This window comes from Vigna unguiculata, chromosome 10 (assembly GCF_004118075.2).
Source record: "Vigna unguiculata cultivar IT97K-499-35 chromosome 10, ASM411807v1, whole genome shotgun sequence".
NCBI classification, from domain to species: Eukaryota; Viridiplantae; Streptophyta; class Magnoliopsida; order Fabales; family Fabaceae; genus Vigna; species Vigna unguiculata.
This window is the reverse complement of record NC_040288.1, coordinates 563,869-581,122: the sequence shown is the minus strand read 5'-3', so window position 1 is coordinate 581,122 and position 17,254 is coordinate 563,869. Positions and strand designations below refer to the sequence as shown.

Genomic DNA, 17,254 nt, shown 5'->3' with positions numbered 1-17,254 from the left:
AAAATAACTTTTCAATCACTCACAGTTTCTCAATAAAAAAGGTTGTTTCTTTTCTTACCTTCTTTTATCTGATATGGTATCAAAGCGTGATCTTTTATCATCTAAAGCTTTCGTTTTTGTTTTTCTTCCCTTGTTATTGCCTTCTTCTTTCTCTTCTTGCTTCCATTGTTGTCACTAGCCAAGATCTTACCACCGGTAAAGAACCTCATCTTGACCCCCAACCACCCTCTTTACCTTCATCATTCTAATATGGTCTCCTTCTAACTTCTCAACCCTCAAACACACCAACTTCACAACGTGGAGTTGAGCTATGCGTGTTGCGCTCTCCGTCAATAATAAGTTACCCTTCATCAACGACACTCTTCCCCAACCGCTAGAGAATTATCCTTCCTTTCTTACTTGGTTTAGGGTTAACAGTGTTGTGATTTTGTGGCTTTATAATTTGGTCTCCAAAGAAATTATCACAAGCATCTTGTTTGCCATTATTGCTCGTGAGATTTGGGAAGAACTTCGCACTTGCTTCTCCTGCAAAAGTGGGTCTCGCATCTTCTAGCTTTGGCGTCAACTCATGTCATTACAATAGGGGTCAGACATTGTCAATACTTATTACACGAAATTGAAGTTTGCATGGGAATAACTCTTTAGCTACAAACCTCAGTTCAACTATTCTTGTGGTGGCCTCCAACATCTTCAACAACAAACTGAAGTTGACTATGTCATGTCCTTCCTCATGGGTCTACATGACTTATGCTCTCAGATTCGTGGTATAATACTCCTTTTCGGCCCTCATTCCTTAATCAATAATGTTTTTTCCCTTGTGTTGTAAGAAGAAGTTTAACGTGAGGTCATTGATCACGAATCTACAGACTTTTAGCTTTTGTTGCTCCTTCCACTCAAAAACCCCAATTTGATAAACAAAAATCTATTAAGAAAATTGGACCTAAATGTAGTCACTGTGATGTGTTAAGGCATACTAAAAAAAATGTTACAAACTTGTGGGTTATCCTCCAAATTATTTCAACAATCGACCAACACACAATGTTAATAATGTGAAAAATTCCTTTGGCAATGTTGTTTCTTCAAATTTAACCACTGCTTAATGTCAATAATTGCTTCAATTCCTTATTGCCAAAATTTCAAACACCTCATCTCCATAAGACATAGCTACGAATGTTGTAGGTAATATCTTGAACATTAACCTCCATGTCAATTCTTACAAATGGATTATTGATTCTAGTCCACATCTCACATATGTTGCTATAAAGATCTATATGATACTTATTCCTATGTCTGGTTCACATATTATTCTTCCAAATTTTGTGAAAAATCCTATTAAAGGCATAGGTAACATCAGACTTACTAAGGATATTTTCTTACACAATGTTATGTATAATCCAACATTCAGATTTAATCTTTTATCCTTAGTTATTCTGCTCAAAGCTGACCATTTTTGGTTTATACTAGAACCTAATATTTTCTTTTGCAGAATCTCTACACCATGAAGATGATTGCCATTGCTAAGAATCAACATTGTGTACTGGTTTTTGATTTTCCTAAAAATACTTTGTCAAATGTTAATTTCACTTCTTGTAATAATGTTAACTACGATACTTTACATAAACGTTTAGGACATCTTTCTAGTCCTGTTTACAATCTTATTGCTTCCAAAAATTATTTAGCTATTATTGACAATATTCAACATTGTAGCATTTGTCCTATCTCTAAACAAAATAGATTATATTTTTTTGTTAAAAATCATTTTAGTGTTAACTGAATGGACATTCTAAATGTTGATATATGGGGCCCTTTGGATGTACTAACTATGATGGTTTTAGATATTTTTTTAACCTTAGTAGATGACAAAAGTCATTTTACACGAATTTATTTGCTTAAGAACAAAATCTGATTACATTAATGTCATTCCAAAATTCTTTAACTACATCAAAAATTTATGTCATACTATTATTAAAGTTTTTAGGTTTGATAATGCTAGAGAATTATCTTTTACTGATTTCTTTTCAACGAAAGGTGTTTTACATCAATTTTCATGTGTTGAAAGACCTTAAAAAATATAGTGTAGTTGAAAGAAAGCATTTGCACGTTCTCAACATTGCTAGGTCTTTAATGTTTTAACATAATGTTCCTCTCAATGTTTGGGGAGATTGTATTTGTACTGTTATTTTTTAATGAAAAATATTTCTAGCCTTGTTTTTTGCATAAGAAATCCCTATATGAAATTCTTTATACATGTCTGATTATTTTGCTCTTAAAATTTTTGGTGCTTTATGGCATGCTTCTACCCTTTTTTTTCTTTATCTTATACATTATAAAGGATATGCAGATGTGTTATGCCTTTTGTAGGATGCAAATTGGCTAATTTGGCTTAAAATTGTAGTAACTTTTGTTTAGAGGGAACAAATTAGCTCAATATTTTGTGTATGTAGATATGGATCAATTATGTTTACCATAAATGTTATTAGTATTTTGTGTATGTAGATGTGGTTCAGTTATGTTTACCACAAAGGCTATACTATGGAATTTTAAGGGCTTAGATTCATCCAGCAAGGTGAGTGTCACCAATAGGTGTTTTAGGTTTTATTTTGTTATGGCTAGAATAACTCTATATCTTTGTTTTGGCAAGATGGAAACTCCACCAGATTAAATACGTCAAAATGGTTTCCAACCCGTGAGTCAACCCGACTCACCACGGGGTTTGAGCCGGTTTAGGTTGAGAAAAATTCGTTTTTTCACAAGTGGGTTGAACTGAATCGACTCACTTAACTCATGGGTTAAAGATAGGTTGACTCACTTAACCCACAAACATTTTTTTACAATTTTAAAATTTATTTTTTTATAATTATTTACTACTTCTAATTATATAGATTCACAATTTCATATTTTTAAATGCTAGAATGTTGTTCAATAATATTTGAATAGTTTGAATGTTTAATTAAGTTGTTTGTCAAGTTATATATGTTGATACTTTAATCTTTAATTATTATCTTTATAATAATATTTTGATAATCAAGTGAACACTTTAATTTCACTATTATAAAAAATAAATTAAGTCAATTTACTCTCATTGTAATACAATATATATATATATATATATATAATAAATTTCAAAAAAAAACATTTGTAAGTGAGCCAACCCACTAACCCACCAACCCGTGGTAGATCAGCCCGGTTGCAAAATTTGTGGCTCACCAAAAAGTGAGTTGGGTTGAGTTGACCATTTTTTAGCTCACCCCGTGGTGAGCCAGCCCATGTGAGCTAGTTAGCTCACTTTGACAGTCCAAATACACTATTATAGTTTTTTATGTGAAGGGGTTAGGCACATGATAGTTAATAGTAGATGTTGGCCTATTTTTTGTCTTTTTTGTTGTGAAATTGTTGACTATGTTTTTATTTTATTGATGTAGTTTATCATTTGGAAACATAAATGAAGGCCACAAAGTTTAGGATAATAAGTGAAAAATATAATTATGAGACATGGAAGAGAACAAGAACCCTTGCTCTATTTGAAAACATATACAAGGTTTACTAATGGATGTGTTATTGGGACTCACATATGATATGGATTGCAATGTAAAGTTTAGTTATGAGTTGGGGGAGTTATATTGTTAGGTTTTACAGAGGGGGTTTCACTGGGGAGAACAACACCAATGAGATCTGAGCCTAACCACATAAGACACTGACACCACTCTCAACCCAAAACCTTAAGGCAATAGGTTTATGGGCCTTGATCCTTATATGGTGCTCTACTTTCTCAATTCTGGTCAATGTGGGACTTAGACTCACACTTGGATTCCTAACAATCTCCCCCTCAAGGGTGAGTCCCTTCAACCACATTGGTACACTCCCCCTCCAGCGGAAGCTGCCCAACCACGAGTACTCCTTTTCTGCCCTTTTCTGTACCGCCGTTATTCTTAACGGGACACGCTTTACCTGGAACCCTTATTTGGGACTCTTGCTAGGAAGACTTTCGATACTAGGACCATACTGGTACTGCACTCGTCTGAGCCGGTATTAACCATCGGCTCTGATACCACTTGTTAGGTTTTACAGAGGGGGTTTCACTGGGGAGAACAACACCAATGAGATCTGAGCCTAACCACATAAGACACTGACACCATTGGTGTCAGTGTCTTATGTGGTTAGGCTCAGATCTCATTGGTGTTGTTCTCCCCAGTGAAACCCCCTCTGTAAAACCTAACATATATTGCTCCCATTTATTTTTCTATTTGTACATATTAATTTATGTGAGTTGAGATAACCTAATTCTCCAAATTTAATATATTTATTATTATTGATAAAACAAAGTATCGTCTGCCTATTGTTAATATATGTTCACCGCACCTTTCTCCAATATAGTTTGAATAATAAGAATGTTACAAATGAAATCAATATCTATTATAAAAATATTCTTTTGTTATACATGTCGTTTGATTAATTATTTTGTAATATGGATCATAATTTAAATTGGGTGAATGAGACATAAGTTGTGTGATTTGCAATTCAAATTTCATTGTGTGTAATTCACGATAAGGAATAAAATATGAAAAATCATGAAGAAAAATAATTGCAAGAAAAATTTAAGGAAGGTAAAGCTCAACGAAAAAGGCAAACAATATAGAAGATTAATAATGAGAATAAGAGCAAAGAATAAAAACAAAGGAGAGGAGGAACACAAGAGTCCAAATCTTGCCTGAAGTTTCAAGTTCTTTATAAATTTGAATATTTTCAGTTGAGTCCCTATTAAATTTTATTTGCTTATGAAGTACTTAAAATTTATATATTTTTCAGTTAAGTCTCTATCATTTAATTTTTCTTTAAATACAATTGTGACTATCATTTTTTTCCTAGTCATTTTATTTATTTGTCTCCGTGTATTAAAAAATGTAAGATTTGTGATTAATAAAAAATGATATTACAATTTAAAACAACAAATTTTTTTTATTACTTATATTAAAAACATGTTGGATAACAAGGGACTGTCATTGCCACCTATATCCATGATGGTAATGGCGACAATCCCTTGGTCATTGTAAGTGGTGAGGACAATAGTTTTTTGGTTGTTGTAGGTGGTGACATGGAAGTCATAAAGGAACATGATGATGATTTTACCATCCAATAAGTTTTCATTTAAAACATTAAAAGTCACTTTGCATTTTACATTCACCATAAAAATCATTTTATATTAATCACAAAATCTAACATTTCTTAACGCGTGAAAACAAATAAGCAAGATGACATAATATAACAATCACCAGTGGCATAGGAATAAAGTTTGCAAACTTTAACAATCTTTGTATGGATTAAAACAACCAAGTAAGAAATGATATGCCAAACTATCTATATTACTTATTTCATATGGTTATAATTATTGCTCAATTGATCCGTCTTTATTTTTAAACAATTGCTTTCTAGTTTATGTGGATGTCATTGTTCTCATTAGAAATGATATCGAGGAAATCACACACATAATGAATCTTCTTAATAAGAGTTTTCACATTTAAAATCTTGAGAATACCACTTGTTTCCTTTGCCTAAATTTGCACATAACAACACAAAAATACACTTATGTCAAAGAAAGTGCATGTTAGATAATCCCTTAGAAACTAGCATGTTTGCCTATGCTCTTGTTCCTACACCTGTAATCTCAAAGGTATGAACACGTGAATGCAACTTACATATCCGTCTCCAGGACGTATCCAACACAAATACTTTTTAATTTGTTGAAAATTTGTTGGTTTCGTGTCACATCACTTATTCTTTATTTTATTAATAACACATATTGTACTAACATTAGTTCAACCTATTTTTTATACATTACAAATTTATTTTTTATTCCTTTTTAACATTATTATCTTTAATATTAAGAACACAATACTAGCAATCCACATAAACATAGATTTAGATAGATTTATTAATTAAGTTTTCTTTAACTTATTAAAAAGTTTTTATTTTATTTTTTTAGTATTTCTTTCTTTAATATTAACCACCAACATAAAAATAAATTTGAATATTATTTTTAATTTATTAATTATCATTCAATTTTTCTTTAAATTAAATTTTCTAATACTGATTACAATAAATAAAAATAATTTCAAATAAGAAACAAGTTAAAATTTAAAATATTAGTAACAAATTATAATAACATCATATAAAACAAATTATAATAACAACATATAAATCTCGACGAATCGTCATATTAGATACGTGTCATATTCGATACTTGTATTTTGTATTGTGTCCGTTCATCATTGCTTGTGATCCATTCCTCTTGTCTTTCTCGTGACAGTGGTTCCAAACTTAATGATATCATCTTCATGTATAGAAGACTCATCAAATGTCTCATTTATCTCACACACTTGACCTAATATAACTTACTCTATGAACCATTTTAGCAAATTTTTTTATGCTCCTATTACTGGTCATCAACAATTCGCTTCTCGTATCCTAAGATACCTAAAAGGTGCTTCCGATTATGGCATCTTTCTTAAAACAATAACATTCTTCGACTCAAAGCGTATAATGGCTTTGATTGGTTATTCTCAAACCAGAAAATTTCATCATAGAGCATGTTGTATATCTTAAAGAATCCATTATATCTTGTAAATCCAAGAAACAATCAACTATATCCAAGATAGTTCCTTTAATGCTAAATATCGTACCCTTGTTGCAACCACTTGTGAGTTGCAATGGATCACCTATCTTCTTAAAGATTTTTAGATTCTTTTCCTAATCAATTACCTATTCATATTGTATCAAATCAAGTTTTTGCATGAACAAACAAAGCACATTAATATTGATTGTTACATTGTGTGTGAGAAAATGATAAATTAATATATATTCTTGACTTGAAGGTTTATAAAAGATAAAATTGCATATTACAACTTTTTCTCTTTCATAATCGTTTCTCTTTTCCCACTTCATATTATGACTCTTTCCTATTTTTCTTTCTCTCCCTCCCTTTCATATCCTTGCTTTCTTTGGTGTTAAAGTAAGAAAATTTGAATATATTTTTCTGCATTCTTCTCTTCTTCTTTTCTATGGTATATTTTTCACACTATATTTTTCACATAGTTTCATTGTAACATCCCATTTTAATAGTCAAAAGCTATTAAAATAAAACATTCCATAGTTTAGAATTTCAAAACAGATAATCCATGGTATAAAGGATATTAGTGTAGTCCTCCAAAATATAAGACCATAATAATATAACTTTATACACCTCAAAACATTATACGTTGGTTCTAAGACCAAATGTCTCACCATAGAGGACCTAATCAGTTCTAAGATCTTCCTTAGCTGGATCATCATCTACTAGAGGAAATTTTAAACCTGTAGCATCATCTACTCACAGCCAAAAAGGTAATCATTGCAAAAAGGAGAAAACACGATTGCACAAGCACACAAAAAAGGTAAGCTAATTTGTAAAGAAAGTAGTCATATAACAGTTAAACTAATTACATCACAAAAATAACATATTTCAAACATTCATAAAATACCAAACATACAATTACAGGCTCTCTAGACTCAATTATCTGGATCTAGGCATTGATGTATGATTCTTGGTGATTTTTTCACTTGTGGTATTAAAGAATACTGCTACACCTGAGTTGTTGTACCTGAGCTGATACACACAAGGTTAATCGTTAGTCCTTTTAATCGTCATAAGAACCATGTGATTGTTCTTAATGACAGGACCTCCTACCCTTCTCACCACATAACCATTCTACTCTACGTGAATCTTGAATGAGTATTAGAGTATCATGATAAACCTCCAATTATGATTCCTTACATCAATGCATACACTAAAGAAACGCCACCATAGAATTTCCCTATGAGATCCATGAAATTATGCTAAACTCATACTTTCATCCACAAAACATATTTCCACATCAAATTCCAAATTCCAAATACCAAATAATCCATCGTATTTGTATCCATCCTTACTAAGTAATCTCACATTCGTGATCATTTACAAACATCATATACTTCTATACATGCTCATAACCATTATCAAACCCATCATCATCACAATTTCATACATCATTAAACACATGCATATTCATCAATGAATTCATCAACAATTCTATAAACAACCAGATACCTTCATTTATTCCAAGTTAAATCAAAACCACAAATAAGAAGTGCTTTCCTAAAAAAGGAAACATAAAACATGACAGACATAAGAAACTAATTTTTCTAACTAAAGACCTATAATTAGAGACCCCTCTTATACTAATAAGCTAATACATTTTCCATTATAAATCATACTATAAGAACATGAACAACATAAATCATAAAATCACAGGACCAAAGAACATGAAAACATATCAAAACATAAAACATAAACCACATGAATTATAACATTTACGAACCCATAAATGAGTGAAAACAAATTATTAATTAAGTAATATCAATCATTCCAATTCAACATGGTTAAAACTCTAAATTTCCACCTGATTTCATATTTTACCCTCATTATTATCATATCACAATCCAATTCCAAGTTCAACTCCAACATCACATTATTCCAAGACCACAATTTTAACCTCACCATCATTAACTTTCTCTTGTTAAACTAATCTACTTTCAACATAACACTAATAGACTACCAATTTCAATACATCTCATATATAAGAGCAATCATAACATATTTGTACAAATTCACCAATTCTATTAAATTAAAGTTTTTAAAACTCAACTTTTCTCACCATCATACATAATTAAATCACCAATTCACAAAAGCCCCAAATTTGCTAAACGAAAACGAAACCCCCCTATTACTAACAAAGTCAACATGCAGTATTCTAATTACTCAGAAATAAATCACATTAATACGAAATTTCATTAGTTTCCCTTACCTTCAAAGGACCGCTCAAAAACTCTATGAACCCCGAAATGCCATCGAGCCCGCAAGAACTCTACCTCAACCTAAAGACAGTGAAAAGAAATGATCGGACCGAATCAAACAAATAATTAATCGAACTCTAGAAGCACATGCAACCTAAGAAGAATCACATGCATGACCCAAAACAGAGTGGGTACTAAAGAAGGTGGAAATTCGACTTACCTAAAAGAGAATTTTGTTCGGTAGGATTCAAAGAGGGCTTCATGACAATCACAACCTCACACTGTGATTACGAAGCGAATGGAATGTGAATGAGCAAGAGAAGAAAAAAAGATGAAGATAGGAAAAAATGATTTGTTTTCAAGATAAAGCTTCTGAGCTTTTGTTTTGATATACAAATAGAGTGTATGAGTTCTTTTAAAGGGGTTTTACATCCATGATAAAAAAAATGATAAATTTGTTCATCAAATCTCCAATAATCTTCTATCATACCATATTATTAGTATATACTTAACAAATTTTGTAGTTTTCTAAAAGATAGCTAACTGATATTACAACTAAATATTAAATATGATTCAAAATAATATTAAATAATTCATTGTGATACAAAAATTAATAATTAAACACTATTTATAATTTATATATTATATTGAATCATTTTAAATAAAAATTAGGTAATATTTGTCACTTTATAAAAAAATAAAAAGAAATATTATTTATAAAAAAATGACCTCTCATATTATATAAGTACAAAATTTGATTAAATTAAGATAATTAAAATAAAAAATTTAAATTTATGCACATTTTCCTCTTTTAACATTCAATTCATAGTACATAATGGCACAATAAAATGTAACTAAATTATCATTTTTTTTTCTTTATTTCTCATAAACATTCTTATTTTTTTTATTCTAAAATTTAGTTTATGACCATAATTTATAGTTTATAATTTATACTTAACAATTTTTATTTTATAATTTGTAATTTATAATGTATAGTTTAAAATTTACAATTTAAAAGTTTATAATATTCTTCTATCGTAACATAATTTTTAAAATATAATTTATATAAAATAATTTTTCATTTATATAAAATACAAAATAAAATTTTAAAAACATATGTTAATGTAAAATTATTTAATATCTCATTTATATAAATGAAAATCAAAACATTGTAATTTTTAAAATACAGTAAAATATCATTTTATCACTTTATTTTATTATTGTTATTCAGTATTAATAAAGTTTAACATAAATTATCATGATGATAAGAAATCATATTTTTATTCAATAAAATAAAATTCTTTTTAGGCAAAATATGTTAAAGTCATCAGTGTAAAACCTGATTCTGGTTTTGTAAATTGCTTTTATAAAATAATTCAATTAAAATTTCTTGATATGCCATAAAATTAAAAATCCTGAATCATGTAACTAAAATATATCTTATTTCTCATCTTAAAAATAACTCTCTTCCCGAAATTTCAAAGAAAATTGTTATTAAATATAATTTTATAAAATATTTACAATGGAACAAAAGTTAGGATAAAATATTTTAAAAATGACATTATAAATGAAAAAATATTAAAACATCATAATTTAAAACAAGAATGACATGATATAATATATGTAAAGAGTCATAAAATTTAAATATAAACTTTATAAAACATTATCATTAAAGTATTTACATAGTATAATATTTAAAATTTTAATTATGAAATAATATTCTGAATTAAAAAAATAAAAATATTTTTCCATTTTAAAATCACATACTATAATCAATAAGACATTAATTAAAATATAATTCAATATATATATTAAAATAAAATTATTAAAAAAAATAAGTGTTGTCACATCAAAGACATCAAAGACATCGAAAAGAGTACATTGTTAAGTGCCGCCGCCATGCGTGACCAATTTGTGCTAAGTATGTCAGGCAGGCGTCGTCACCAACGTTCGGTCTAACTAGCCGCACCCTCGCCCAATTGAATCCCAAACAATGTCACAAAGTGCTTTGGTACCAAGCAACCTATTTTTACAAAAACAACCACCTAAGCCATATCAACAAATAAACAACTCTACTGTTTCGTTATTACTTCCTCCAAACCCAGTTTAAGGTGGTTTTAGCAATTCGGCCACATACCAACAAAACCCTTTTTTCAATTTTTTTTTTTTAATTCCCTTTTTCCTTTCTAAACCCAATTCACCATAAATACATTAAACTAAACATAACTATTCCTCCCTTTTCTCTTCCTTTCTCTTTGAGGGTTTCTTTCTCCCTTGAAGGAAAAGAAGAGTTACCATCATCACGCCGAGTGTGGTATGCTCTCTCTCTTTTTCTTAATCTATAGCTTTTGCCACTCAATTGTTGTTCAGAGTTCAGATCTGTTCATCAGTTATTTCAATTGCGATAAGGTTCTGGATGGTTTTGTTTCTTAGATCCCTAACTTCATCATTGATTTCTAATTCTTTTCTCTTTTTATGTTTCTTGGGAAATTTCTGACATTTATACACTGCCTTATTTTCAACCTTTTATATCTTTTTCATTTTAAGTTTTTGATTGAATTTGGGTTTGGGTTGTGACCCTCATTGACTTGATTTTGGAATTTTGTATCTGGGTGTAGAAATTTAGAAAACTCTTTCTGCTTTCTTGATTTTGGGTTAGGTATTTTGGGATTGTAAATTAAGGAAACAGTTTATATTCTTTGGTGGCGGTGGTGGTGATGAGAGACTCTTGTTATGACTTTGAAGATTCTAACTTGGGTGGGTTTTGTTGTGTGAAAATTGTTGTGAGAAGTGTCAGTGTTTACTATTGTGTCACTGCTTGAGATGGATTGTAATGTAAATGTAAACATGTTCAAAGCAAATGAATTGAAATGCTCTGCTACCTAGTCCATGACCTGCTAAGATTTTTTTTTTTCAATTTAAAATCTATAATTTATTTTTCTTTTCTTGTGCAGTGATTCTTTGAGGTGCTGCAGTCATGTTTGGACGTGGGCCGAGGAAGAGTGATAACTCCAAATATTATGATGTTCTTGGAGTTTCAAAGAATGCCACTGAAGATGAAATCAAGAAGGCATACAGAAAGGCTGCTATGAAGAATCATCCAGATAAAGGTGGAGATCCTGAGAAGGTAAAAGCAATATTTTGCTGCACTTCATTTTGATTATACCATTTGAATACCCAGCTCTTTACTTGGACCTCTGTTCACAGTTTGATTTCATCATATAAACTTTACACATCTTATACTAGTGGTTCTGCATGTACCTCTTATAGTATATTGTAAATAGTCAACAGATCTGATATATTAATGTTGCATGCAGAAGACTTGAGCAAGCTATATTGTGTGTTTTAATTCTATATGTTTATATGAAGCATGTTATTCACTTGGTACTTGAAAACCTGCTAACTTCATGTTGTACTCTGTTCTAATACCAAATACTTGATTCTTGTATCAGTTTAAGGAGTTAGGTCAAGCATATGAAGTTTTAAGTGATTCGGAGAAGAAAGAATTGTATGATCAGTATGGGGAAGATGCCCTTAAAGAAGGGATGGGAGGAGGAGGAGGTGGCTCGTTTCATAATCCATTTGATATATTTGAGTCATTTTTTGGAGGATCAAGCTTTGGTGGTGAACTTTTAAATTTATGCTATTTCAGTTCATTTGTGAATCATCAATGTTGTAATATTAACCAAATCACTATTACTATCATCTCTTAGGTGGTGGTAGTTCTCGAGGCAGAAGACAAAAACATGGTGAAGATGTGGTGCACTCTTTAAAAGTGTCCTTGGAGGATGTCTATAATGGTGCAACTAAGAAATTATCTCTTTCTAGAAATGTTTTATGCCCAAAATGTAAAGGGTATGCACCACCTACTTGTGTTTATATTTTCCCAAAATGTAAAGGGTATGCACCTATTTGTGTTTATATTTTCGTACATCTACTTTATTTGGAGAACACGCGAGCTAACTAACCGGAGATTCAATCACTTTAATTCTTTGCAAATGCAGCATGTCTTCTCAGACTGTTTGTATTTCATATCACAGTGTAATCAATATGCTCTTTCACCTTTACTTTGTCCAAAAAATATATGGTATTAGGTTAATATGTTTTTAGTAATGTTCAATATTTCCTTGCTGTCCATGTGGAATCCCAGATGGAGCATGTTAAGATGTCTTTTAAACTGAGAAAGAGATATGTGGGAATTTACTTGTATTAGTGCATAATATGCATGGTTGTCTATTAAACATGATTTTACAGCTATAGTGACATCATATTTGTGTGGATTGTATGGTCTATTGTGTGGAATGATTGTTTCTGTGTAGATTGTGAGATATAGTATCATGTGTTATTGTATGTATCACTTCAACAACTCTGTCCTATCTTTCAGACAGAGTCTGTTTATTTATTTTTCTCTAACACCTCTTTGTTCTCTCTCCACTGCACCTATTAGTGCATGTGTATGTCTTAGTTTGTGGTTGTAGAATTTAATTATATAATTATAATCCTGCATCTTTATGCTGATGTTTTTGTCAGAATTTGACAAATAATAAGCTATAACAATAACAATGAATTCACATTCAATTATTGATAATTCAGGAAAGGGTCAAAAAGTGGAGCAGCTAGTAGGTGTTTTGGTTGCCAAGGCACTGGTATGAAGGTCACAAGAAGGCAGATAGGACTAGGCATGATTCAACAAATGCAGCATGTCTGCTCGGACTGCAAAGGATCTGGTAATGGAAACATTGTTTTCCATATTTGTCAGGTTGTTTTATGATGTTTTCTCAATCTCATATTTCATTGATGCAGGTGAGGTTATTAGTGAGAGAGATAAATGTCCTCAGTGCAAAGGAAACAAGGTTACTCATGAAAAGAAGGTACTGGAGGTGCATGTTGAAAAGGGGATGCAGCAGGGTCAGAAGATTGTTTTTGAAGGACAAGCTGATGAAGCTGTAAGTGGTTACATTTTGTATTCTATGTGTGTTATTGCATTTGAGTTGGTAATGTTGGTTTCTTACATCAAATGAACTCCTACTTGTTGCAGCCTGATGCATTGACAGGGGACATTGTTTTAGTATTGGCAGTGAAGGAGCACCCAAAGTTCAGAAGGGAGCGAGATGATCTCTTCATTGATCACAATCTCAGCTTACGTGAGGCACTCTGTGGCTTCCAGTTTGCTATCACACATCTTGATGGCAGGCAATTACTGATCAAATCAAACCCTGGGGAAGTCATCAAGCCAGGTAATAAAAAATTTCGGGAGTATAGATAGCTGGAGTTTCATGCATTACTTAAATTCCTAAAATCCAGCAGCACTACCACAACACTTCTTTCTTTCAAGCAACTTTCATTTGTGTTTCTTCTCTTGTTTTAGTCCACTTCAAAGTTATTTCTATTTTTCTATTTTCAATAGTAATGTACTTAAAAATTATGAATATTACTTCAAGAAATGGGCTTATAGAAATTATTTCTACTGATTCAATTAAATAAAATAAAGTTGTTAAAATTCTTACAGACCAAAGAAATTAGCCTGTGTTTCTTATGCAAGCCAAATGGGTGCGAGCCGTCCTGCATTGTCATCCCTAATATGTAAGTCAAATGCAGGTCAACCCATTGTTGGCCTGTGTGTTTCTTATGCAAGCCAAATGGGGGCAAGCTGTCCTGCATTGCCATCCCTAATATGTAAGTCAAATGCAGGTGAACCCATTGTTGGCCTGTGTGGGTTATGCAGGGTGGGCCTAAATGGGCAGCAGGCTAAAATACTCAGCCAGTCCGGGACTTTTTCATGCGGGCCTGTAGACCTGCCTGCATGGCCTGCATTGTCATCCCTCAGTTTCATTCAACCTTTTTATTCAATTTTTCTGAGTATGCATTTAAATTCTGCTATGTAGGTCAATCTAAAGCAATAAATGATGAGGGAATGCCACAACACAACAGGCCATTCATGAAGGGTCGACTCTACATCCAGTTCAATGTTGAATTCCCAGACTCAGGGTTTATTTCCCCTGATCAATGCCAGTTATTGGAAAAGGTATTACCTCAGAAGGGCAGCAAGCGCATTTCAGATGCAGAGCTTGATGACTGTGAGGAGACCACTTTGCATGATGTGAACTTGAAGGAGGAGATGAAACGAAAGCATCAACACCATTACCGGGAGGCATACGATGAAGATGAAGATGAAGGTCCTTCTGGTGGTCACCGAGTGCAATGTGCTCAACAGTAGTGCAATTTATGGTAGAGTTTATATGTTTTCTGCATGTTATCTTCTGTTTGCATAATGCAGCAACCATAACTGCGTGATTAATTTACCTTTAGGTCTTGTTCTTAGTCTACAGTTCATGGCAAATTAGTTTACAGTTCATGGCAAATAACTAAGTATGTTTTTTTTTTTATTGCAATGTCAAGTTTATGAAAATTAAATGCCCTTTGGTACATGGTGTGCTATAATGATTCTAGATGCCTCCTATACTATCTTTGTTCTCATTTGGTTGTAGGGCTAATAAAGATTGTTAGTAGTGTTAGTATTCTATTTCCCGATTGCTCTTTTTGGTAAAATATTTAGTGCAAGTTTTGGTTTGTTTTAAAAACTTTTTCATGAATACTTCTGTCTCCAAAGTTAATTCAATGCTTTTTATGAACTAAAGTAATTTTTTGAAACTTATTCATACAATTTATGTAATATCTTAAGTTTATAGTTTATGTTTTATATATATATTTTTTTTCTAGAAATACTAGTAGAAAAGTTTGTTTATGTTTTTGTGGAAATCTTATGAGTTAAATCCACTTTGACAGTCCTACTTGAAAAGTTTTAATAATAATTTTAAAAAAGCTTTTGCTATAACTTTACCAAGTCACAGGTGACACCCAAAAGATTTACTATTGGAGTAAAATTTTTAATTATCAATTATTTCTAAATTTCAACCATTCAAATTATATATTTTCTTCTATAGTATTAAGAAGATGCTTTTGTTTTATGTTTCCTCTGCCACTAAAAGGGGACATTTTGAAACTTCAAATCTAAAGTTGTACAAGCTTACATATTCTGAGACAATGATCAATTTTTTTAATATTTATTATAAACATTTTTGTCACAAGTTAGTATGCTAGAATGTTTGACAAGAGAAAAAAGGTAAATCTAATTCCTACAGAGGTTTAAAAAAAATTACATAAAAAGTGTGGTTCATGAAATCTTCACAACTCAATCACTAAATTGACTTAACATGTTAAAACATGATCTATTATTAAAGTAGTCAAAATACTATTCAAAATTTAATTTTATTCGCCATCAAACTGATTTCGGTAAATAAATGTTAAATGCAAGATACTTTTAAACAAACATATTTATTTTTTAAAATTTTATTAGAAATAAAATGGTTAAGAAATTAGTTCTTGCTACAATTGATTGATCTGTCCAACTTTGAAAACTTTGCTAAATTCACATTTTAATTTAACTAGGTAGAAAACTACCCTTTAGTTCACTAAGAAAATTTTAATCTCTTACTATTAAGTCATGCTATGTATGATTTAAATTAAAATCTCTTTTCCTACTTAAAAAAGTATATGATTATCAGTAATATTAGCTTAGGCTTTTTATCAAACATATAGTGAGCAAACACATAATTTGACTAAATTGCACAAAATGGTTTATAGCTAAACACTACTCATCAAGCTGATTAAGGGAGTCTCAATCATTTATGCAAGCTTTAATACAATTACACTATAAGTTGAAAACTATTAGACTAAAAACAAATTAATCAAATAACTAACTAAATTATTGATAAAAGTGTTTAATTATGTTGCAACCTGAAATAAAACAAGACAATGATACATACAATAATTAAATTTAAATTATAAATTTAAGAAATAAAACTTATGGCAAAGGAAAATAGAGAAAGAAAGTATTTTGAAGAGAAGAGAATGTCTACTATGAGAGCAAAGATAACATAAGCTGAAAGTAAGAGCGAGTGCAAATCAGAGAAGTCGAGAGGAAATATTAAATTTCAAATTTCTTCTTTATTAAGTGTATTTGAATGTACACTTTTTTATTAATTTGAAGTGTCTTACAACAATTCTTAAATTTTATTTTACTTTCTTGCCAAAGAGTTTATTTTATGATACAAAATTCTAAATCATTTAAATTAATTAATTATCTTCTTAAGTTACTTCATCCAAATATACTCTTAGTGTCAGGTTTTACAGAGGGGGTTTCATTGGGGAGAACAACACCAATGAGATTTGAGCCTAACCACATAAGACACTGACACCACTCTCAACCCAAAACCTTAAGGCAATGGGTTTATGGGTCTTTATTCTTATATAGTGCTCTACTCTCTCATTTCTAGCCAATGTGGGACTTAGAATCACACTTGGATTCCTAACAATCTCCCCCTCAAGG

General features: G+C 30.9%; 1 protein-coding gene and 1 long non-coding RNA gene across 3 annotated transcripts; one reads left to right on the top strand and one right to left on the bottom strand.

The window, feature by feature from the left end:
• Positions 1-7,149: 7,149 nt before the first annotated feature.
• Positions 7,150-9,243, bottom strand: LOC114167580. Its single transcript, XR_003600271.1, has 3 exons — positions 9,086-9,243; positions 8,877-8,946; positions 7,150-7,639 (listed from the first exon to the last, which is right to left on the bottom strand). It is a non-coding gene; the product is annotated as an uncharacterized LOC114167580 (long non-coding RNA).
• A 1,674-nt stretch (positions 9,244-10,917) lies between these two features.
• On the top strand, positions 10,918-15,330 carry LOC114166772 (dnaJ protein homolog 2-like). Of its 2 annotated transcripts, none has more exons than XM_028051591.1 (8): positions 10,918-11,179; positions 11,820-11,992; positions 12,318-12,486; positions 12,579-12,720; positions 13,459-13,592; positions 13,669-13,811; positions 13,904-14,102; positions 14,751-15,330. In XM_028051591.1, exons 2-8 carry the CDS (start codon positions 11,843-11,845, stop codon positions 15,080-15,082), a joined length of 1,269 nt encoding a protein of 422 aa, XP_027907392.1. In that variant the 5' UTR covers positions 10,918-11,179; positions 11,820-11,842; the 3' UTR covers positions 15,083-15,330. The 2 variants fall into 2 exon arrangements, with proteins under 2 accessions (XP_027907392.1, XP_027907390.1); XM_028051589.1 differs by having other exon boundaries at positions 12,318-12,489.
• Positions 15,331-17,254: the final 1,924 nt, after the last annotated feature.

What these genes read in the sequence shown, in the direction of transcription:
- LOC114166772 (XM_028051589.1), top strand. Translation starts at nt 11,843, where the DNA reads ATGTTTGGACGTGGGCCGAGGAAGAGTGATAACTCCAAATATTATGAT. An exon ending in AAGGTGGAGATCCTGAGAAG is followed by an intron (nt 11,993 to 12,317) that starts GTAAAAGCAATA and finishes TTCTTGTATCAG; the next exon opens with TTTAAGGAGTTAGGTCAAGC. An exon ending in TTATGCCCAAAATGTAAAGG is followed by an intron (nt 12,721 to 13,458) that starts GTATGCACCACC and finishes TTGATAATTCAG; the next exon opens with GAAAGGGTCAAAAAGTGGAG.